Below are 23,755 nucleotides of genomic sequence, written 5' to 3' on the forward strand. Positions count from 1 at the left end.
ATGAGATGCTGGAAAATAGTTATACTTGAAAAAACAATTAAAAATAAGACAGCTTGCTTTATCTACCTGTGACTCTGCTGGAAACTGTAATACTCTGATATTCAGGATATAATATTCTGAATCTAGAAAAAGGTCTATTAGGGATTGGCAAAGAAGGACATGGTCTAAAGAAATGTTCTCTCAAGTCATATCCCTGTGGACTCCTCAGTGGGCAGTCTTTACTTTTTCCCTCTTAAGATGGGTCAAAGATTTCCTGAGCGTGTCATTACCTACTCTCTGTAGTTCTAATGACTTCCCTCACACATTGCCTTTTCTCATGAGCACTTCCTGGCCACTCTTCCAGTAGTTTTCAGTATGAATTTCAAGCTCAACATTCTGAGGGCTGATATTTGAACTCCCTCCACCAAACAGCTCTTCCTGTGCAAGCACAGGCCAAAGTGAGTGACAAGTGTTGGCTTTGGATTCGCTACATGTTGGTGTCAACATCATATTTACAGAGAATGATGGCTAGCAAGAACTACAAACCAATACATGTCTTTAAGGAATAATGTGAGAAATTATTTTTCAACTATAAATCAGTAATATTAAAAAGTGATATTATTTCTTTAACAGTTCAAAGTATAGTAGTAATAAATATGTAATCATATATATTATTTGTTATATTTATTAGTACTTTATATTTATTATTTATTATAAAAATAAGTATGTAAAAGGAAATAGCAGAAATAAAGCAGTATTCATTTCTTAAATTCTCACAGTTTAGAATTATAAAATGTTATCCTCTATATAAGTATTCATTCAGTTTTCCTAAGGAGGTGATCCCAGGCTTACGTTGACTAATGTTGTAACTGCCATATTCTACCAAAAGTGGCTTGTCTGAAAGCCTTGAACTGCACTGGAGCTGAATGTGAACCAGAGGGCTGGGCACTCGAAAAATTGTCTGATGATCCATGTAGGAGCCACAGTACCTGAGGAGACAAGAGTCGGGGACAACACACAGCTTGAGGTTCTGTCGACTGAATTCCTATCCATGGTGAATTCTCTAATACTTTGGTCATTTGGTTTTCACAAACAGAGATGAGTATGGTAGAGCTAATGGCAGGTATTCAATCTAGGCCATGTGACTGTGATCAAAGTAACTTCTGCCCTCTTTATTTTCCTCTCTGCTTAATAGAACAATAATAGCACCATTGACCTGTTGCTTTCTTCACCATCACTTATGATCCAAAGAAATACAGATTTAATTCTCTCTGTTTTCTTTCCTTTTACAATGTGAAAACCTGTGTAACATAAGAATTGCCTGCTTTTGTCCACAAGCCTCTCTGCCAAACAAAGTGGAGTCCATTCGTTCAGGCTGAAAATATGCAAAGAATTCCAGTAAGACCAAAAGCAAAAGACAACATTATTTCAATGTAAATTGAAATCTGACATGCACATAAGGGCTTGTCCTTGGCAAAATTTCAAAGAATTAATGTCTGTCTCCAATATTTCCCTACCTTGATTATTTTTAATTACCTCTCATCACCTAATGCCCCCCAGTATCCTTTTGAGAAAATATCCCTCCTGTTAATAATTCTCACTACATTAGCACTGTGGTTAGTGGAGCATGCAGTATTATTATATTGCAGGCCCCTAAGTTAGTCCACCACCCTGTGTAGATGAGGCTCTTCCCACAGAGAAACCCGCAAGATCTTGATGGGAGACAGCAGACACAAGGCTTGCGGGTAACGACCTCCACTGGAACCTGTGATGCCTATCACTCTAGGCCCCTAAAGCACTTGGGAAACAGGAATGTTCCATGGATCAGACACTGGCATTCAGGAGCACAGACAGCCTATGATTTTAAGGATTAAAGGAGGAAAACATTCACGTGTTTCTCAGGAAGAGTCTTTCGCAATTGGCTGAAGTACAGGAACTGATAAGCTGTTAGACAACTCCTGAGGTATGAGGAAGAGATGGCAAGTGCAGATGTCCTTCTGGCTAACTGGGAGCCAGGGTCTGAGAGGCACCTGAAAGCTAAGCCATGCCAAACTTTTGGAGTCAGAGTTGGCCATCTTGAGATCAGAATCTTGTGCTCTTAAAAACATGCTGATTATGTTATCTGAATCTCATAGTGATTTTCTTTGCGCTCACCATTAACATTTAGTAGAGTTTCCTTGCAAAGATAAGCCTTGTTAGGCATGTTACGGGGAATCAAGAGGAAAGAGATCACACGCTTGGGCTGGAGCTTAAAAGGGGGGAGTATGCAATGAGGAATAATGGTGGCTTATGAAATGAACATTTTGAAACTGAGAAACTGGAGAAAGCCAACAAGAGTCAGTTTATATAGACAGACACATGACAAGTGAGGAAACTAAGACATAAAGACGTGAAATAACTTGCTAAAGTTCAAATAACAAGTAAGTAGAACCAAGATTTGGATGCTAATTGGTCTGATGCTAAACTCTAGCATACCAAAGCAGTTCTGCCATGCTAAATCTTTGTTGTGGGGAAAAGAACGAGAGATCAGCTTGTTACCATGTCTATATAGAAGGAAGTAGACATAAAAGACTCCATTTAGTTCTGTATTTGAGATGCTGTTAATCTGTGACCTTACCTTCAACTTTGTCCTTGTAAGAGACATGTGCGAAGGTGATTTAAGGTTAAAAGGATTTTGGGCTGTGCAGAATGTGCTTTGTTAAACAAGTGCCTAAAGGCTGCTTGTGGTTAAAAGTCATCACCATTCTCTTAAATCTCAAGAAAGAGAAAAACATTTGTCTCCTGCCCCTCCCTGGGCAATGGAACATCTCCGGGTAATACCCATTGTGTGCCTTGTTTACTGAGTGAGGAGAAACGGGACTTGCTGGAGCAATACTGCTAAAAGGTTTATGGAGATGTCGCATATACATCTCAAGGCACAGCATTTTCCTTTAAACTTATTCATATTACAAGGATTTTTTCATATGTCTTACTGCCGATTTCCTCCCTACAATAATCCTATTGTCCAGCCACTCCCTTATCCTTTTAATGACTAAGATAATTCTCAATAAATACTAAGGGAACTCAGAGGCCGGTGCTGGCGTGGGTCCTCTGTAAGCTGAGCGCCGGTCCCCTGGGCCCCGCTTTTCTTTCTCTACACTTTGTCTCTGTGTTTTATTCCTTTTCTCAAGTCTTTCGTTTCCACCTAATGAGAAACACCCACAAGTGTGGAGGGGCAGGCCACCCCTTCACTTTGTAAAAAGGCCATCCGTTTCTTCGGGGTTCATATACAGCAGTCCAGCTGCCCTGAGCATTCACACCTCACCCCCAGGCTGGCTAGAGCAGATCATTAGGTTTCTTTCAGTCAGGATTACTTTTTCCTCCTTCCCCACTATAGCCTCAATTTCCTTAGGCTAACTGTTCAGCAAGGTGTCTCGTTAGCACAACTAGAGCTTTTCCTTTTTAGATGAAAAGTACTGATAATGTGAAGGGCTGGCATTTTAAATGCTGAGGGTAAGGAAGCATCAAATGAATCTGATAGGATTTCAGCCAGCCCACAAGCCTAGTGAAGAACTGGCCCTTTAGGAAAGGATGGGGCTCAGAGAGCTTTCCTGGTATTGCTTGGGAGCAGATCCTGCTCCTACTTAGGCAGCAATAGACACATCCTGGGTAGTTGTTGTGATTTAGGGATAAAATAGTCCCTCATTTTCAAAGCACAGCTCTGTCATAGGCTTACACCTTCAAAAAAGATTTGTAAAGATTTGTTTTCTGGATCTGTATTTTAATTAAATACCAAAATGCAATATCTTTAAAGCCTTGGGGGCACGTTCTATAGTATTTATCCAACAAGTGTCATTTCAAAAACAATCTTATTATTCATATTACTAATAGCTAGTATTTTTTTGCTTTGTGGTATACATGATTTCGTAAATTCTAACCAAAAAACAAACAAGAAAAAACTTATTAAGAATCATTACCTCATTTCACCAACTAAAACTCAAAGAAGTTAAATAATTTGCCCTATTTAATGTAGCTACTAAATGATAGAGCTGGAACTTGAACCCAGGTCTTCTGACTCCCACAAAATAGAGCCTCGATTCAATTACACTCCCCAAAATAATACGGTCTGTATTTTAATAATGAATCCAAGAATGTCCTTAAATTTGATAAGCCCTATTCTAATGAAGACAGGACCAGTTATTTTGAAAGTAGTCTGTCCGAAGGAATTGAAAGAAGTTTTTTCTGAAAAAGCACTTAGAAAGGGAAGGTTTCACTCATAGAATAACAATGAGCAAAGAAGTAGCAGGCAAATCCTTTAACTTCACAGAATTTTCTGAAAGTGAACTAAGAAGTTATTCCGTGGTCAAGACAGGGCATGCTGTATTTCTGAAAACCTATTCAGGGGCAGGGTGTGGTGGCTCATGACTGGAATCCCGGAACTTTGGGAGGCTGAGGAAGGTGGATCACTTGAGGTCAGGAGTTTGACACCAGCCTGGCCAACATGGCAAAACTCCGTCTCTACTAACACTACAAAAATTAGCCAGGTATGGTGGTGCATGCCTATAGTCCCAGCTACTTGGGAGGCTGAGGCAGGAGAATTGCTTGAAACCAGGGAAGAGGTTGCAGTGAGCCAAGATCGCACCACAGCACTCCAGCCTGGATGACAGAGCAAAACTCTGTCTCAAAAAAACAAAAATAAAAAAGCAAAACAAAAAAAAACAAAACTATTTAATTCAGTGCCTATTTAATCTGTTATAGGTTTATAAGCAAATCAACAACAACAATTAAGGGACAAATTAAGAGTGAGAGTGAGCACCTAGTACATTGGTTCTAGAGCCAAGTAGATTGGTTCTAACCTTAAGCCCCTAGATTTCCAATTAGCTTCAACCCATTTCCCAGCCTCAGGATCTAGCCAGGCCAACTGGGACTCTCCTACCACACAGAATTGGTCAATGGTCTCCAACATTTTTTTCCAGCAGAACCCCAATTTATTATACTCTCCCATGGATCCAGGATTTGAAAAACTCATCTGCCAAATACTGGTGTGAAGTGTGGAATATACATATCTATAGCCCAGCAGCAGAGAGCAGTGGTGGGACAGGAGCCCTAAGACATGAGTTTGAATCTTGCCTCGATCACTCATGAACTGCATAACTTTGAGCAAGTTACATAACTCCTATATCCCTCAGTTTCGCTAACTGTAAATGGTAAAGCACAAACTCTTTGAGAACAAGGAACACACAGCTATGAACCTTTCGTCAGATGCCTCACATATGAAAATCACTTACATGTGCTCATTAATTTCCCACCATCCATGCTCACAGCCTTTCATACTCTTCTTGGTTATTGAATAGTTATAGAATTTCAGTGCTATGCCAAGAGTTGATAGAGAAGTCTGTGAAAACAAACATTAAGTCAGAAAAAAATGCTTCAATCAAAGGACGTATTTACTTATTCCCTTGGCTTGTTATTTTAAGGCCATTCTACTCCTTCCACCCTGTGGCCCTTAGTGGGATAAACCAGTTCTCCCGAACAAAGCAGGATAAGGAGGAGAGTGTTCTGAAGAAGGAAGCAGGCAGCCATGTATTCAGGGAGCAGATGCTGGGTCCTAAGTGGAGTGGGGTGACTTGAGACGTATCAGCATCTCTGGGTTTCAGTTTCTCCCTGTTAGTGTGAACTTAACTTTAAAAACACCCACTTGTTAATAAGTGTAAACACCTTCCTCTTTTGATGTACATATGACACAGTTGATTTAAAGCATCATTCAGATTCTTTAGACAAAGGAGAAATGAATCAGCCTCCTCTTCATATTAAATTCAGTATTTTTGAAGGCTCTTAGTGAGTCACCCCTAGATCTTGTTGGGAGACGTTAAAAGAGAAAACTGCCTTCGTGTATGAGCAAACACATGTGAGTGCGCGCGCGCACGCACCACACCACTCCATACACACACACACTACGCAACTGACTTTTTTGTTGCATTTTGTGGTATATATCTGTATTATGTCTGATATGACAAAGTTTTAGTTTTGATTTTCACTTTGACCCAGGAATTATTTAAGGAATTTTTACATTTAAGAGAGTCAAATTTGGGTTCATCCATTTTCAAGCTTTCTATCTTAGTTGAATAAGAGTATCATTTATAGTGCTTTAAATTTTTTAAATTTTGTGATCAAATTTATGAATGCTTCATGGTTACTTTAAAAAAAGGAGTAGTCTGCATATATATAATATGAAACTCATGTGCATGATATTCAGTATTTAATATCCTGCTTTGCCTTGTTTATTGTCCTCCACTATCTCTGTCATGAATGAAGAGACTTAAAATTCCTTATTTAAGCATTGCCCACTTCTTTGCTTATTTTTTTTTACTTTTTTTATAAAATAATTTTTATAGAGACAGAGTTTCACCACATTGCCCAAGCTGGTCTCGAACTCCTGGGCTCAAGTGATCCACCCGCCTCAGCCTCCAAAAGTGTTGGGATTACAGGCATGAGCCACTGTGCCTAGCCGGCATTGCCCACTTCTCTCTTTGTATTTCCACTTGTTTTTGATTTATGAGTATTAATGCTGTTTCATTTGCTGCATAAACAATTGACGTAATTAGATCTTACGGATCATCATCTTTATTGTTACAGATTGCTTTTTGTCTCGTACTTGCAAATCACGGATGTCGTTGCCCTGATTTCAGTGTTGCCTGGTACTAAGATTGTAAACTCTGCATTTTGTTGTTTATACTTGCCTGATACAATTGCCCATCCTTTTTGTTCAGCCTTATTGAGTTGCTTTTTAGTTCATTTTGTTTTTTGAAAATAACATAAAGTTCAGTTTTAGGTAATACTTTGTAATTCAATCTTATTGTCTTTTTCTTTAGGTGAATTTTACCCATTACTTGTACTGCTCTGAAAGATGTTAGGTTTTAGTTATGTCATCGTATTATATATTATGCTCTGTGTGTGTGTGTGTGTGTGTGTGCGCGCGCGTGCAAATGTTTGCTTGTTTCCCATGAGCATTTGAATAGAGTAAACCACCCCTCACCACCTACCTTTGAGGGAGAATCAATCAGGTACTTTATGTTTCTCACTTAAACATCACAACAACCCTGTTGTGCAGGTAGTGTGAATCCCATTGCACAGAAGAAAAAACCAAGACTAACCAAGATAAGTAACTTTCCCAAGGTTAAAAACTGGAGCCCACAGATTCAAACCAGCCCTGCGTGCCTCTGAAGGTCACCCTTTTCCCGGTGTAACAGGCTGCTTGGATAACAACATAGGGGGCTCAATCGGAAAGGGATTGTCTTATGTTTACCGAAAACCCAGGGCTCATGAGAACACATATCAATTTTTTTAAGTCTTCTCATCTGGTTATTTCTTCCGATAAAAAATTTGCAAACTGAGAGACAGTAAATATGTTAAGTAACTAATGTAAATCTTATAATGTAAGAACATCTTCCAGTGCAGTCTTCTACAAGAATCTTAGTTAGGCATTTTCACTATATTCCAAAGCTTCAAAATAAAAATGGATTTATATGCACCACTACCTTCCAAACTACAGAGTTCCTCCATAGTGAAAAGAAATGAGTCCCCTTGCACACTGATTCCACTAATACAGAATTGCACACAATTCTACATTTGCATGCAGATTGGCCAAGAGGCATTACTTACATTAACCTCCTTGACAAACAGAGGGGTGACATTTAGTTTCACAATGCATTGCAAGCTATTTCAACAAATGAACAAAAAATAAGTCCACTATTATATGTTCTGTGTTCTCTGCTTCTGTTCCCTATCCTCTGCCTTCACGTTGGGAACTGGACCTGTAATATTTAAATAGTTCTCTGGTCAGTGATGGTGATAGGATGCAAGAGGCCATATCTTTCAGCCACCCCTAATTTGCCAGGGATCATGTGTACACAACCCAAGAGCCTACCTCAGATGGGCAGTGAAAATTTCTGTGGTAAAACTGATTGCATATTTCCATCACAGAAGCAGGGAGCGGGGCTCCCTTCTGGGGAATCTTGTGCATTTCCTAAGTGATATAAGGAGGTGACTTACATGGCCCATAAAAATCCATGCTTCTGCCTGGTGGACCTAAATTGGATGGTGCTGTGCTGATGACTTTTGTGATAAAACAATTGAAAGCACTGCTCCATTTTCCTGTTCTAAGATTCTATAACAAAATGTGTCGGAATACAAAAAGAAGGGAGGAGGTAGATGTTCAGCTAAGTGATTGTTAAGAAACGTAGGGAAGCAGAACATCTTTAGAAACCCAGAAAAGGAGAAGGGGCTGAATTTATTTATGGAGAAGGCATGATTCCTTCTAGTCCTACCTGGGTCACTTTCTGTTTGAGTGATCCCTAGCAAATGATTTGACCCATCTCTTTTTCCACACCTATAAAATGTGCTAAGAATATATCTTCTGTATTAGAGGTGTGCTTTGAAGGGCAAATAAAAATATGTTGCCAAAAACACTGAAGTGCTAAACAAATATAGACAACATAATATAAACTCAATACCCTTTTTTGGTTATACTTATTTGTTCCATATTCCCCTGTAGTCTGTAAGCCCCATGAGAACAAGGACTTTATCTTGCTACTAGGCATCCCCATATAGAGCCTCACACGTGGCAGATATGTAATAAGCATTGTTGAGTGGACAAGAGAGCTTGAGAGAAGAATCAGATGGACTTTAAGCTGAAGCAGGAGTTAATCCTTCTCAGATAAATAAGACCTTAAAACTCAGCTGAAAGTGAGTTTGCAAAGGGAGTTGATTGCTCTTCAGTAAATTTCAAAATGGAACCAGACACAAAGATGGATTGAGGAGAATATAAACTAACTTTTGTGTAAAAAACTTTTATCATGATGAGTCAATATTTTTGTTACTTAAGTCATCTAGCTCTTAGTTATTTTTTAATAAATTCAAAGCTATTTCACAGGTGAAAAAAGTCAATATGTTTTACACTGATTTCCATTCACAGTAACATGCCCTCATGTTTTCAAAGCTTTCTGAAAAGGAACAGCTTTATTTAACCTGCACACTGAGGAGAACAAACTTGCTCTCTGAGAGATGACCACAGCTAACACGTTGGTCCTGGTGTTTCCCGCCTCCTTTCTCCCACTCCTCACTTGAGCACTGGGATGCCCTTTTCCTTACAAAGCCTTTTTTTTTTTCTTCAGCATTTCTCACCCCCAACCCCTAGCAAAACAGTAAATGATCCAATATTCTTATTCACACCCTGACTAAAAGTCCGAACAAAGTTTTAAATTTTTCATTTTAAGGCTATGGATTATTAAGAAGTCAACCTTTATTTTATCTCAAAGGAATGTCAAAGATTTGACAGAGCTTTTGTGAATGGCACAGTCTTCTGCTATCACATGAACTCAAGAAGGTAAATCTGCTTTGTGGAGAGACTGAAGAAATGGAGATATGTTTCCTTTCCCTTTTCCTTCCCTAACCCGTTTTTTCATCTCCTCTTTTCCTCTCCTCCTCAGACTCATTGATCATCTGAGGCCCTGCATTTCTGCTGCCCTGAAGCCTTGAGAATCTGGCAGTGAGCAAGGGTCCAGCACCTTTATCTCTTAACTACTTTGGACATATTTGTAATAACGATTTTTTTTTAAATTTAAGGATACATGCCATCAGGGTATTGACACCAACTTACAGGTTTGGGTAGAGTAATGAAATTATTTTAACTATTATGACTACGCACAAAAAAATATATATGCGTTAAGCACCCTCCTGCCTCAGAGTCCCTGGCTCAGCTATTCCCTTTGCCTGTAACATTCTTATCCTGGTATTTACAAGGTTAGTACCCTCATCTTTCAGGTTTATCTGCAAATGTCCCCTTGTCAGCAAGACTTTCCCTGACCATCCTATTTAAGATAACAAACACCTAACTTGCTATCCTTCACACCTCCCACCGCCAACTCAAAGTATAGAGCCCCCTTCCCTGCTTTATTTTTCTCCATAGCATTTTATCATTATGAGACATATTATGCATATTTAACTTGTTTATTACTTGCCTTCCCCGACTGGAAGGTAAGCTCCATGAGAGCAGGGCTGCTGCTGTGTGTGTGTATGTCTGATTTCATGGGTGTGTGTGTCTGATTTCATGGATCCCCCGTGTCTGGAATCATGCCTGAGTGCCTGGCCCCTAGTAGTCATTCAATAATACATTGAATAAATGCAAACGACATACTGCTTGCCATTTACATCTAATTTATCTAATTGCTATGCCACACAACAATGAGTTTATATGTATATCCTGAATGAACAAAGGTGACACTTTGCCCTGTCTCCATGTGATATTATAGGTGGAGAAAGAAAAAACAGTTTACTAAGATTTTTTTTAAAAAAAAAAGCATAAATGCCTTATCTAGCACCAGAGGGAGAGATAGATAGATAGATAGACAGATACATAGATATAGATAGATGACAGATATAGATAGATAGATAGATAGATAGATATTTCATATACATTTGCACTCTGATTTGCTTATACAACTGAAATATAATACAGTTGTCCCTTGCTATTGTGGAGGATTGGTTACAGGAACCCCACAGATACCAAAATTCTCAGATACTGCAGTATCTTATATAAAATTGTGCAGTATTTGCGTGTAATCTACGCACATCCTCTCCTATACTTTAAATCATCTCTAGATTACTTATAATACCTAATACAATTATATTCTATGTAAATAGTTGTTATATTGTATTTTTTTATTTGTATTATTTTTTATTGTTGTATTTTATTGTGTATGTTTGTAAAATTTTTTGATCTGTGATTGGTTTAATCCACCGATGCCAAACCTGCAGATACAGAGGGCTGACTGTATTGCCTAATCCAATGTTTTATTTTATTATTATTCCTATTACAATGCTAGTGATGAAGTAATTAAAAATGGATAAATGTGCTCTATCATAATAAAATAACTGTTTGAACCTTCAACAATGCCTTTGCATTTTCAACACAAACAAAATAAATTTAAGAAACAAGCTCCAGTCTGCTAAGAGTAGTTCATTTGTGGGCAGAGAGTTGAAATTACAGAAAAGTGTTGCATTCTAAATAATATATTTCAATAATACTGAAATTTTATAAAATTAAACAATATTCTTTTGTAATTAAAAATAAATGTAATGAAATTTATGTTATTAAAAATAGAGCAGTCATATTTTTCTAAGACACTGGTAGAACTAGGCTACCTGAAATTTCCAGGTACACTTGCATTTTGGAGGATAGTAGCTCGGGTAATATGGGCTTGAAATTTTTCCTTCAAAGCCAGTGATTTCTTTGACCAACACTGTGTTTTCACACTCTGAAAAAGATACCCAGTGACACACAATGATTCGCAGCTGTGAGATTATGGAAACATACACTTCATACATTCATTTAACTACTAATGCACACTTCCTTGATCGACAAGCTTTATACATTTCGTAAACTTTGTTTTTTGTTTTGTTTTGTTTTGTTTGTTTTTCAGAAGAAAGAAATACCACCCTACAGATGTATAGCTAAAATACTTATTCTGAAATTCTATGTTTGTTTTCAAATCATATGTTTTGGCTGCAGATCTGCAAGATGCTATTATTTTCTTTAAAAACATAGTTCTGAACTCAGAGACACCAGCAACAGCTAAACAGCAACCCCTCCTCAGAGGCCTGAGTTCCATCCCTCATATTCTCTCTTCTACGCTCTAAACTGTGATAATCCCAACCTCTTTCCTTTGTTCACCCAGCCCTTGGGATAATAGTTACTTTCTGCACATGTTACATCCATGGTACCTTACATTTCTCTTCTTGTCCTATTCACCTTTTGACTAACCTTATTAACACCTTTACACTAAGTTAATAGTTCTTACCGAATTCATTCTGTCCAAATAACTAATATGGTCTCTCTCTTCTGACTGGACCCTTATTCAGAGTCCCAGACTAACAAAATGAATATTACAACACAGCCTCCAGAAAGTTAAGAATAGGCTATCTTAACAAATATTTCTAAAAGTGACTTCTGCATAACTGGGGAAGACTTACTTTGTTCTGGAATGACCTCAAAATATGCCCGGATTCCTGAGAGCCTCCGTACATGAGGAGACTTAAATGTCACCAACATGAGATTATTTGTAGAAACAAATGACATTAATGTTCTTGTGGGTTCACAAATTCTGAAAGCAGATAATAAAACAAAAGTACATGAATAATACATTATTTGAGAAATGGTTCTCCTGTTCGAGAAATGGGTCTCCATTCAAAACGATTCCACAGGTTTCCTGGGCCATCCATTCAATCCATCCACTCAGTTCTTGGGAATCTCTCCCAACCAGATCCTCATCCATTAGTAGCCACAGAGCACTACAGAGCCGGAAAAGGTAGATACATTTTTGTGTAGGAACCTCTACCAGAGAATTCTCTGGGATGCCTGTCACTGGAGGCTCCTTGAGCAGAAATACGGTATAAAAGTAGTGTATCTAATGGCTAAGGTCCTGGACTCTGCCCTAGGGAAAACTGGATTCAAAAGTCAGCTCCATCATGTAAATGGATGAAAGATGCCAGGCTTAAATCTTTGTAAGCACCAGTTTCTCTTCTATGCAATGGTAGTGTTACCAGAACAAAGGCCATGTGAGTTGTCCAGGTCCTTGGCATGTTAAACAAAGAATTGAGCAAAATGCACAAAGCAACAAAGGAATGAAACAGAAATGAGAAAGGAAAGCAGGGATTTATTAAAGCACTCCACAGGGTGGGAGTGGGCCAGAGCAAGCGGTTCAAGGGCCCAGTTACAAAGTATTTGGGGTTTTAAGTACTCCTTGTGAGGTCCCTATCAGCTACACCTTATCTGGATGAAGGATTTGGTCCATGGCTAATTAAAGGTCGAGGTAAATTGGTGCGCAGCTGAAGGAATGGCCTGGGCTTAGCCTGAGGCCAATCAAGGTGCTTTCCCTTTCCACCTGAGAAGTGGTGGAAGCGGGAGGGTTGTAGGGTGATGGGGCTTTTCCTTTTGGTTTAGCTTTAGGAAGTTTACATTAATTGGGCTTAGGTTCCCTGCCCCCAGATCTTGTTGTTTCCCCTTGAATCAGCTTTAGGAAGTCAGCACTAATTGGCCTTAAGTTCCCTGCCTCCAGATCCTATTCTGCTGCCTCAGTAGTAATAATAATAGTATGCTCCTCATAGCATTGTGCTGAGGATTAAATGAGATAAGTAAATATACCTGAAAGGATGAAAAGAAGCTGATAATGATGGAGGAATGGGCATCAGTGGCAAACTTACTTTTCACTGCATATTCTTACATAGTGTTTGAATTTTTAATATGCACATTCATCACCAAAATATAAATACCTACACACACACATAAAGCATTGTTACGTACATCCATAGACACGGTTAAAAATAATAGGATGATTTATGTACCTTTTTAGCACAGTGAGTAATAAATACTTTCTTAATAAAGCGTGATTCATTATTAGTTTACCAAATATTAAGCACCCATAAATAAATATCTACTATTAAGTAAAAAATACTAGGGTATGTATATGTGTGTGTTATTACATATACATGAATGAAAGGATTTATGCTAAAATATAACAGAAATTTGTTCTGAATAAGGAGATTGTAAAGTAATTGATACTCTTTCCTCAGACCTAATTTTCTACAATAAACATGTGTTATCTTTGTAATGAGAAAAGAATTTAATTGTTTACTAACATGATGCAATCATCATAGGATATTTATTCTCACACTGTTGAAACAGTAGACTTCATTTTTATTTCAATAAATGTAAAATTAAACAAAGTATCTGTTATATTTCAGGTATATTGGCTGAAGTTCTTGCTGTACTGACTTTGAGAGTATTTGCTACAAGTGGAAAACATTGAGTCTGATAGGCTCTGGCGAGGGTACTAAAGTATAATGGGTACTAAATAGGGCATGGGTCAGTCATTGACCTCATGTGTGCACACAAAAACTGTTTTAAAAAAAATCCAGGGGGAACACAGATACTGTAAAACAGAGGTTGTAAAAAATCTTTTTACCCACCAAGAAGAGTACCTGCATCGTACCTGTACAAGATGCTGCTCCGGATGGGCAAAAGGGAGTCATAAATGGTCAGGGAGTCAGTGACACAGTTGTCGGCTTCGATTTGGATGGACTTGATTGAGAGACGAATCAGGTAGCCCACTATGGCCACCAGCTTGAAGTGACACATCAGCCTCCCTGAGGTTGCAGAAATCTCCAGCGGGTAGTGGAGAGACAGATGCTCTGCATAGAAGTACTGAGAGCAGCCTTTGTCTGTGGAGACAGCACCATTTTCCTTTCTTTTCTTTACTTTAGGAATGATTTTTCTAAAAAAAGAAATCTTTATAGAAAAGTAAAGAGCAAAAGAGGTCATGTGAAGGACATATGCTGCCTTTGCCAGCCTAGGTCCACTTCTCTGCCTTCTGGTAACAGCCCTGCATTTTGCCTTTAGAAACTACCAGCACTCTGTCTATATAGTTTGGTTGGGGTTAAACTCACCCCTAGCTTCAGAGGTGGGCACATAACCCAGGCTGGCCAATCAGAGTCAAAGAAGTCATTTCAAGAATAGGCATGTCAGTCAATCCAGACAGTGAGAGTCAGCCCCAGGACTTCTGCAAGAGCAGTCAGGAAATACGTGGAGGTGGTTTCACCATGGTTGAGAAAATGATAAATTTTAAGTTTGGATCTGTTTGGTGGTCCTTGTTACCACCACAGTGAAAGAGCACAACTTGATAACGAAGTCTCCATAGAAGTGGGCAGAGATGCAGAGTTCTGATGATATTTTATTTTAGATCCTAGACTCAACCATGACTAATGCCAGCACATTCCATGTATGTCCCACTTACATGAGCCAGTCAAGTTTCTTTTGTGCTTAAGCCAGTTTGAATACATTTCTGTCACTTGCAATTAAAAGAGAACTGACAAATACCATCAATTAGAAAATGAAAATTAAAGCCAAAAGCAATATTAACATGGGAGGAGGGGGAACCACATGAAAGAATTTACCAGATCCTATGGTTGACGAGTAATCCGACCGAAGCCCAGCTGCAATGAAAAAGCACATAGACAAGAGACTGAATCTCATCGTTTCATTTTGTTAGAATTTTGCTTAGTAAAAATTATTTTCAGTTCTTCTTTAAAAGCAATCAAACACATCTGGGATTTACTTTAAAATAATCCAGTGAGGATGAGGTAGTTGTTTAGGTATTTAGAGATCAAATAGAATAGTTGTGAGTGAGTTGATAGTTGTCAAAGCTGAGTAATGGGTGTATGAGAGTTCACTGTACTATTCTCTTTACCTTTGTATCCTTGAAATTGTAGTTGCAAGTTTCAAATATTTTCAAAGGTAAAAAAGCAACCAAACAAATATGATATTAGTCCTATATATGAAATAATACATGGGATACAGAATTTTCTATGAGATTTTTCATTTATTTAACAAATATTTGTCAGCTACCTACCATATGCCTAGTGTATGTGTGTGTGTGTATATAATATAGATATTTATATATTTTTAAATACACAGAAATTTATAATGTATTTATAACATATGTTCATATATGTATTTGATATATAAAATTTAAATCAAAACAGAAAACTACATAAATTTTGAGTTATGCAATCATTAAGCCATTTTACTATTAAGGCAAACAATGAAATTTGCGTTTGAGGCTATGAAGCAAGCTGTTCTGGAGTGTTGGACAGCATTACACAGTAAAGGGACAGTTCTGTCTGGGCAAGTAAAGTAACAAGATAAACCTCAGCAAAATTCTTCCTTGTCTAGGTCTTTGTTCTTTGGGGACTTAGTTTGACAATGCATGAACTGAATAAGGGTAGGTAGAGGTACACAGTAATACATTCAATTTCATATGAATATTTTCCCCAAATCTATCTTTCAATCGCTGTATTTTTACTTTACTAACATAGCTCCAATGTCTTTAGTTAATCCTGCGCTCCTGGGTTTGTGGGATAATCCCACATTGTAATGCTTCGTTACAATGTTGACTGTAATCATGGCAAGTATCCGGAGTGCTGCAGGAAGGAATGCTAAAGGAGAATTACCCAACAATCACCATTTAGTACCACAGAGTCCATGTCCACAGCCAGGCCCTGCAAGCTCCCCACAGAGGTCCGGTTTATGATGCTTGTCTGGATGGAGTCCTTCAAGATGGCGGCCACACAGTCTTCGCAGAAGATGTGGCCTTTGGCGCGTGGCATGACAAACACAATCCAAAAGTGGACAAGGAGGCCACCTTTGTTGTTGCTGCTATAACGAAAAAAGAGAGATCGTCAGGGACCTCACAGGACTTTACAGAGAAGCAGTACCCAGCTGATAGATTCAAGGTAAGGCCAGTGAGCACATCCTTCAATTGAAGCTAGCTCCCTTCTTTAGGTAGTCATTGACTTCTGTTGTGAAGATTGGCGAAGGACAGCATCATGTTACATGTATTCAGACTATTGTGTTGGATTCTAATCTAAAGCCATTACTGTATAGTTGCATCTCCATGGAGAATATGCTATTTCTAATGGATAGCAATCAGTATTCACTGCCATTAAAATTTAAAACCGTGGCCGGGTGCAGTGGCTCACGCCTGTATTCCCAGCACTTTGGGAGGCCGAGGCAGACAGATTACCTGAGGTCAGGAGTTTGAGACAGCCTGACTAACATGGTGAAACCCCGTCTCTACTAAAACTACAAAAATTAGCCAGGCATTGTGGCAGGTGCCTGTAATCACAGCTACTCGGGAGGCTGAGCCGGAAGAATTGTTTGAACCTGGGAGGCGGAGGTTGCAGTGAGCTGAGATCGTGCCATTGTACTCCGGCCTGGGCAACAAAGTGAGACTCTGTCTCAAAAATAAATAAATAAATAAAACCATTAAAAAGTTTGATACTCTGCCATGTCCGGGGACTGTGCTAAATCTGCTTTATCCCATTTAATCTTATGAGAAGGTCCTATTATTATTCCAATTTTATAGGTGAGAAAACTGAGGCCAAATACAACTCCAAGTCACATAGCTAGTAGCAGATCCAGTAGTTAAGCCCAATTTGGTTTCCAGTCTGCCCCCAGAGCCTGAGCTCCTAATGGCATAAATACTGCCATGTTTTATGAAAGGAACATAACATGGCGTTCTGCAGTAAATGACTTGAGAAATGGAAGGTTAAGGAAACTAATCAAGTTGCTTTACTCCAAGGCTTCTCAGTGCTTTAATATGTCAAAGTGGATTGTGGATTGTGAATCTCTGCAGATATATTGGGAGTGGGTAGAGGTGGGATACAATATATGGTGCACAATTTTTTCTAAAAATTATTTCACCATGAATCCCCTTTTTTCTCAGAAGATCTCTATTGACCAGTTTTTCACTGAACATTAAGAAATCATGGTCTGTGCTTTATTTTTGCCTCCACCCGCTACCCAATATGATAGACAAGTTTATGGCCATTTTGCACAGCAGCACTGCTATAGGGGTTCGGGATTCTAGCTATGGGGAGAAGGTCGGGATTTGGTAGATAAAGAGCAAAAACACAGCATGAAAGCAGGGCAGTGAGTTGAGTCACTAGTTGTGTTAATACAGTATGAATCCCCAGCCACCTCCAAGAAGCTACTTAGGAATGGTGGAATCTCAGCCTTTTCATAGCCTTGAACGAATTTAGAACAATGAACACAGAAATCCCAAAACGAGGGACATGCATTACCTGACATCTGCAACAACAGACTGCTCATAAAATCTGGAGAAGGCAGATGTTGTATAAACCAGGTTTATCTGAAAAAGAATAGTTGAGGTATCTGAAGTATTTCATACTTGACTTCCTTTTACAGTATCTTAAATGTTGTAGGCCCAAGCTCTGACAGCCAGCAAGAAGTGCAAGTCTCAAAATAAAGGCCCCTAACTCTACACCCAGACATTATTTCTTGAATTCAAATAAATTCTTCCTGCAACAATCTTGGGTGACTTACTTTCATTCTGCTATCTGTGAAAAATCAGTGACCCTCAGTCATTTATTGCTCTCTTTAAACTCAAACTTAACTTCTGTATTCTCCCCACTCCAAAGGTTAATTTTCTCCACAGTTAACAAATCAAATTCATTTAAGCACATTTTCTTTTTTTTTTTTTTTTTTTTTTGAGACGGAGTCTTGCTCTGTCGCCCAGGCTGGAGTGCAGTGGCCAGATCTCAGCTCACTGCAAGCTCCGCCTCCCGGGTTCACGCCATTCTCCTGCCTCAGCTTCCCGAGTAGCTGGGACTACAGGCGCCCGCCACGTCGCCCGGCTAGTTTTTTGTATTTTTTAGTAGAGACGGGGTTTCACAGTGTTAGCCAGGATGGTCTCGATCTCCTGACCTCATGATCCGCCCGTCTCGGCCTCCCAAAGTGCTGGGATTACAGGCTTGAGCCACCGTGCCCGGCCCATTTAAGCACATTTTCATACTGCAGTATCTGACCCAACGTCTTTTCTATCAGGGCAGCAGCGTTGACTATATTCTTAAGGACACATTCTCATATTGGCCACTAGGGGGCGAGTGGTATCCACAGCCAGGTCTACCAGCCTCCTTCAGAACAAACTCTAGGGAAGGGCCCCAGCTCTTTTAAAACTTCATAATTGGCCGGGCGCGGTGGCTCAAGCCTGTAATCCCAGCACTTTGGGAGGCCGAGACAGGCGGATCACTAGGTCAGGAGATCGTAGACCATCCTGGCTAACACGGTGAAACCCCGTCTCTACTGAAAAATACAAAAAGCTAGCCGGGCGAGGTGGCGGGCGCCTGTAGTCCCAGCTACTCGGGAGGCTAAGGCAGGAGAATGGCGTGAACCCGGGAGGCGGAGCTTGCAGTGAGCTGAGATCCGGCCACTGCACTCCAGCCTGGGCGACAGAGCGAGACTCCGTCTCAAAAAAAAAAAAAAAAAAAAACTTCATAATTGGATCTCAAAGGAGAGCTGTATTTCAATTGATTTACTTCTTGGCCCTCACCCAGCATTTCTAAAACCAAACTCACTCTCTTCTCCCAAGTCATTTTTTCTGGTATTCTCCTTCCTGCATAATTTGAAAATCACTACATAATTGCTCAAGATTAAAAAAAAATTTTTTTTAACCCTTAGAAATTGTAAAGTGTAGTGGAAGTAATATGAGCTATGAAATTTAAATTCACTGTGCAACACAGAACATGTTGCCTAAACCTGTTTAGGCGGGTTTTTTTTTTTTTCTTTTTTACCTATAAAGTGGTAATCAAAACACCCACCTCCTTGGGATAATTTGAGACATAATTGGTATACAGTCATATGCCACATGACATTTTGGTCAATGACAGACCACATATACGACAGTAGTCTCATAAGATTATGATGGAGCTGAGCGACTCCTATCATCTAGTGATTTGTGTTACAATGGCCTACACTGTTCAGTACAGTAACATGCCATCCAGGTTTGTGGCTTAGGAGCAGTAGGCTATACCATCTAGCCTGGGTGTGTAGTAGGCCACTCCAGCTATGTATGTGTACACATACTCTACGATGTTTGTACAACAGTATCTCCATTGTTAAGCGACACAGGACTGTATAAATATTAGAGGCAAAGGGTTTAGTGACGTAGCCAGTATGTAGAAGGCATTCAGTAAGTAAAAGCTGCTCTGAGCACTATTGTCTTTGATGTGCCCTCTCTCTCACCACCTTTCCTCCTTCTACACAACCAGTCATTGTGTCAAGGTCATCACTATGACAACCCTCTCCAGTACCGTGGAAATACAAATTGACAGCAACGTTCTAGTTGGTAATATGCGCCAAGAGCCATAAATACATACTTTTCTATTTGTCCAAGTAATTATACTTTTAGGAAACCACCTAAGGGAGTAATCGGAGATACTCACAAAGAATGTGGCAGCTTTGCTGTCACATTATCTATAGCAAAAATTGGGAGCAGCCTAAACATCCAATAAATGGGGATTTGCTAACTTTGAGGCTATTGTAACTTACATTTTTTAAGACAAATTTACTTGCATAGAAGCATGCAATAGCATGCTAAGAGAAAATGTCAGTTTATAAAACTGAAAATAATATTCCAGTATTGCACTATTCTCTATGTCTGTGTATTTCAGAATAAAAAGGGGCTTTATCTCTGGTGATGACGTTAAAGAAGATGTTAGTTTTTAAAACATAATCATCTGAATTTTGCTAATTTTTATAATAAATATTTATGAGTTCTATAATGAGAAAGTTACTTTTTACAGTGAAGAGATTGCCAGTGCATCAAGGTTGAAATAAATGTGTACAATAATGGAATTAATCGGTATGCATCTAACTTCAGAACTGGAAGGTATTTTAAAGGTCATCTGATTCCAATTCCTTTATTTTACAGTTGAGAAAAACTGAAGCTGAGAGAGCCATTCTTTTTTTTACATTGGAACGTGGGAGCAGGGGAGAAATTCTATCTTATAGCCAAGATGTGCTAAATGTCATGTTTTCTTCTGACGGCTTCCTTTGTCTACCCTGCCCTCTACTTCCCTAAACCCTGCTCACCTCTGACACGTGTGGTCCCCTCCAGCTTCATCCCCTACCTCCCCGCAAACCCACTCTACCCTAACCCCTTCTACCCCCATCACCTCACCACTTGCTGCACAGTCCGTGCCACTGAAAGAAATTCCCTGGACTCCTTTTGTTGGTATTCGGGAAGAAACTCAATGTTGGTGATGCGAAACATCCCAGCAAAGTAAAAAGCATCTTTGCTTTCTGTCTTACCTGTAAAATAGGAGAGAACGAGATTGGGAGGCTTTCCCATCTGTGTGGCAGTAAGGAATTGTCTGAGCTATGTCAGTATGAGGCTCCTAAAATAATTTTATTTTAGGCAGCTACATACTAACTGGTTCAGAGCCTGTGCAGTTTTAAATGTAGGTAACAACATCTATTTCATCAGCAGTAAATAACCGTATCTCAGAATATTCCTTCTGTCAGCTCTGGCAAATAGTTAAGAGCAAGATTAAAAGGATCTCAAGGCCCTTGTGTGTTACTTTTCTGTGGTCCATGTTTACCCCGCTTTATCATGATTTCTCTCTGTCTCCTTAATGGGCCCTCTGAAGGAATAAACAGTAATTTATTTTGATTCCTCAGCCCCTGATGCAGGCAGTGCCTGGCTTAGCTTTGAAGCTCAATAAACATTTGAGGGAAGGGAGGGACAAAGTGGGTAGAGGGGGAGAGAAAGGGAGAAAGACAGAGTGAGAAAGAGAGAGAGAATATTTCCTCTTAGCACAAGGCCCAGCACATGGAAATGTTAAATAAATGATGGATGAATTGAAAAGAAGTTGCAACCGCTGTGAGTGATAGGAAACAGCTTGCCTTCTAAGATCCATTTAAAGTCACTTTAGCCTCAGGAAGTGTAGGGAGGCTGGGGAGGGGAGGGATAAAGGGCAGGAGGCTTGAACTCCTGTCCTTGATTTGTTTTTCCAGGTAATGTGACCCTGGACTGATCGCCTCGCCTCTAGGCCAGTCATATAAAACAGCAGTTGTTTTTTGGTTTTTGGGTTTTTTTATTTTTATCAGGGAAGTGCTTCCTAGATTTCTTTTTTTTTTTCTTTTTCTTTTGGTTGCAGACTCTAAAATTCAAATGAAAGCTATGACTTCTTTCCAGAAGCTCATACATCCTTCTCATATCAGTGAGTACTCTAGAGTCAGAACAACAATCATGCAAGAAAGATCAATTAATTTAGCATTAAATCAGACTACATTTACCTAACTCTTCAGCTCAGCCTAATGTATAAGATCCTCCGTAGTCTCCCTGTTTACCTGTCTCTGTCTACCTCCTTTCTCAAGGCCACCCTCCTTGCCCAGATTTCATGTATCAAAACTAACCTGTTTTCTATTGAAAAATTCTTACTGGTCCATACCAGTCTCCCTTTGCTTGTACTGATCTGTTTCCATGAAGTAACCTTCTCCGATTTTTATAAGCCAACAAACTATATCTGCACAAGGATGTTCTAAAACTTTTATAAACATGCTAGGACAGTGCAAATGTGTCAGCTGGGGAACAGCAGAGAAACGACGGCAAATAAGCTGCTTTGTTCTGGGCTGAGGTTGTGCGTGTTTGTCTTAACGGCCCATTGACTTGACTTCCCCACCAGTTTCCTCAAGGACAGAGATCCTATCTCGCTCACCACTCTGCTCCCATGCCTACCCCAGGACCCAACACATAATGAGCAGTCTCAAGATGTATCAGATGAATGTTCAGGAACCAGTTCACGAACCCTTCTCTGGATGCCATCCCTGGGCAATTTAGATGTCTTTCTTCTGTCATCACAAGATAATCACTTAAGCAAAAAGTTCAGCTCACACCTTCTCTCTAGCACTGAACTGTGAACTTTTTGAAAGTAGCAAATGCCTCTGTGAGCTTTCCGAAGGTAGGAGATGCATCATGGTGTGTTTGATGCCCTACCTTCTGCCAAGCAAATCACAAGTCATCAATTTATGTGCATATAAGTGACCTGAACTGTTCAAGACAATATTCCTTCATTCTTTGCCTAAAAGTCTTCCCTTCCAATCAGATTTTCATGTCTCTGAGAGTACATCTAGGAAAACTGTTTCTCTACCCATAACACTTCTGTCACCAAATGTGGGGGTGAGGGTGGGGGTCCTCCACACCAAGCAATTCTCCAATTCTTTGCAGACACCAACTGGATGTCCAATGATACAATTCAATTCTGACACCAGCTACCAAGAGTTCATGTCAGACCCCAAAGGTTAAAGGCACATTATCACGAGACCGCCCCCCACTGCAGATCCCAATCAGAAGTAGTAGGTCCCCAGGCTACCCACACTACTGTCCAAATTGGCTACAAATTGGCTGTTCTCATAAAGCCCTCAGGTTTCATAATTTGCTATAATGACTCACAGAACTCAGAGACTAACACTTTACTTACTATTACTTCTTTATTATAAAGGATACAGATGAGCAGTCAGATGAAGAAGTACCTAGGGCAAGGTCCAGAGGGGTCTCTAGAGTAGGAGCTTCTGTCCCTGTGGAGCTGGAGCATGCCACCCTCCCAGCAACTGGATATGTTCACCAACCTGGAAGCTCCTTGAACCCTGCCATTTAGGGTTTTTATAGAGTTCAATTTTAAATCATTTTCCATTCATGATTAAGCTCAATCTTCAGCCCCCTACTGAAAGTTACAATCCTTTCAGCATGTGGTTGGTTTCTCTGGTCACCTAGGGGCTTTTAGCCACTAGTCATTTTGTTAACACACAAAAAGATATTCGTAGAAGCTCTGTGTTAGGATCTAGGGACTACAATAAAATATTATAACAAAATGTATGTATATAAAACAAAAGATGCCCCTATCACTCCTATCATTCAGGAAGTTACAGAATGTTAGAAGCTCTGAGCCAGAAATCTGGGGCACAGAATAACTATATATTTCACATTGTGTCATGTGCATGTATTTTGTATCGAATATATTAACATGTATAGATGGCAACTCCAACACAAGTCAACAAAGGCTATACTTACAGTGTTGCATAAGTAAGAACTCTATAGGAAAGGGCTTAGTTATGACACCTGTCCAAAAGGATCAGTCAGATCAACAAACACATAATAACAGAGGAGAGAAAGATGCATGTGCAAAATGGAGCTCAGGGAGCCGGAAATTCAAGGTTGCCTAGAAACAGGTGGTGGGTGGAATGAGGAAATGAAACAGCTTAGCATTCCATTAATTTTCTTAAAGCTACAAATGCATTACATTTCTGAACTAGTCAAAATCTCCTGAGCATCCTTCTCAGCTCTTCCCATCCTATCCCCAGTCTCTTCCTCTTGCTCTCCTA

At 39.5% G+C, this 23,755-nt stretch overlaps 1 protein-coding gene across 2 annotated transcripts in view; it reads right to left on the bottom strand.

Annotated features, from left to right (window-relative positions):
• TMPRSS7 (transmembrane serine protease 7) overlaps nucleotides 1–23,078 on the bottom strand; it is a 41,524-nt gene extending 18,446 nt beyond the window's left edge. Inside the window, exons 1-9 of one of the 2 annotated variants that reach the window (XM_033211331.1) lie at nucleotides 22,855–23,078; nucleotides 20,553–20,683; nucleotides 17,656–17,723; nucleotides 16,035–16,225; nucleotides 14,007–14,235; nucleotides 11,989–12,119; nucleotides 11,161–11,273; nucleotides 5,247–5,353; nucleotides 832–968 (exon numbers count right to left, since the gene is read on the bottom strand). In XM_033211331.1, the coding sequence (XP_033067222.1) occupies nucleotides 832–968; nucleotides 5,247–5,353; nucleotides 11,161–11,273; nucleotides 11,989–12,119; nucleotides 14,007–14,235; nucleotides 16,035–16,225; nucleotides 17,656–17,723; nucleotides 20,553–20,645 (1,069 nt within the window). In that variant the 5' untranslated portion in view covers nucleotides 20,646–20,683; nucleotides 22,855–23,078. Of the gene's footprint in view, nucleotides 1–831; nucleotides 969–5,246; nucleotides 5,354–11,160; nucleotides 11,274–11,988; nucleotides 12,120–14,006; nucleotides 14,236–14,967; nucleotides 15,007–16,034; nucleotides 16,229–17,655; nucleotides 17,724–20,552; nucleotides 20,684–22,854 lie in introns of those variants that run through there. The other variant, XM_033211330.1, reaches the window with a different exon arrangement.
• Nucleotides 23,079–23,755: the final 677 nt, after the last annotated feature.

Source organism: Trachypithecus francoisi, unplaced genomic scaffold, assembly GCF_009764315.1.
Source record: "Trachypithecus francoisi isolate TF-2019V2 unplaced genomic scaffold, Tfra_2.0 Lachesis_group0, whole genome shotgun sequence".
NCBI classification, from domain to species: Eukaryota; Metazoa; Chordata; class Mammalia; order Primates; family Cercopithecidae; genus Trachypithecus; species Trachypithecus francoisi.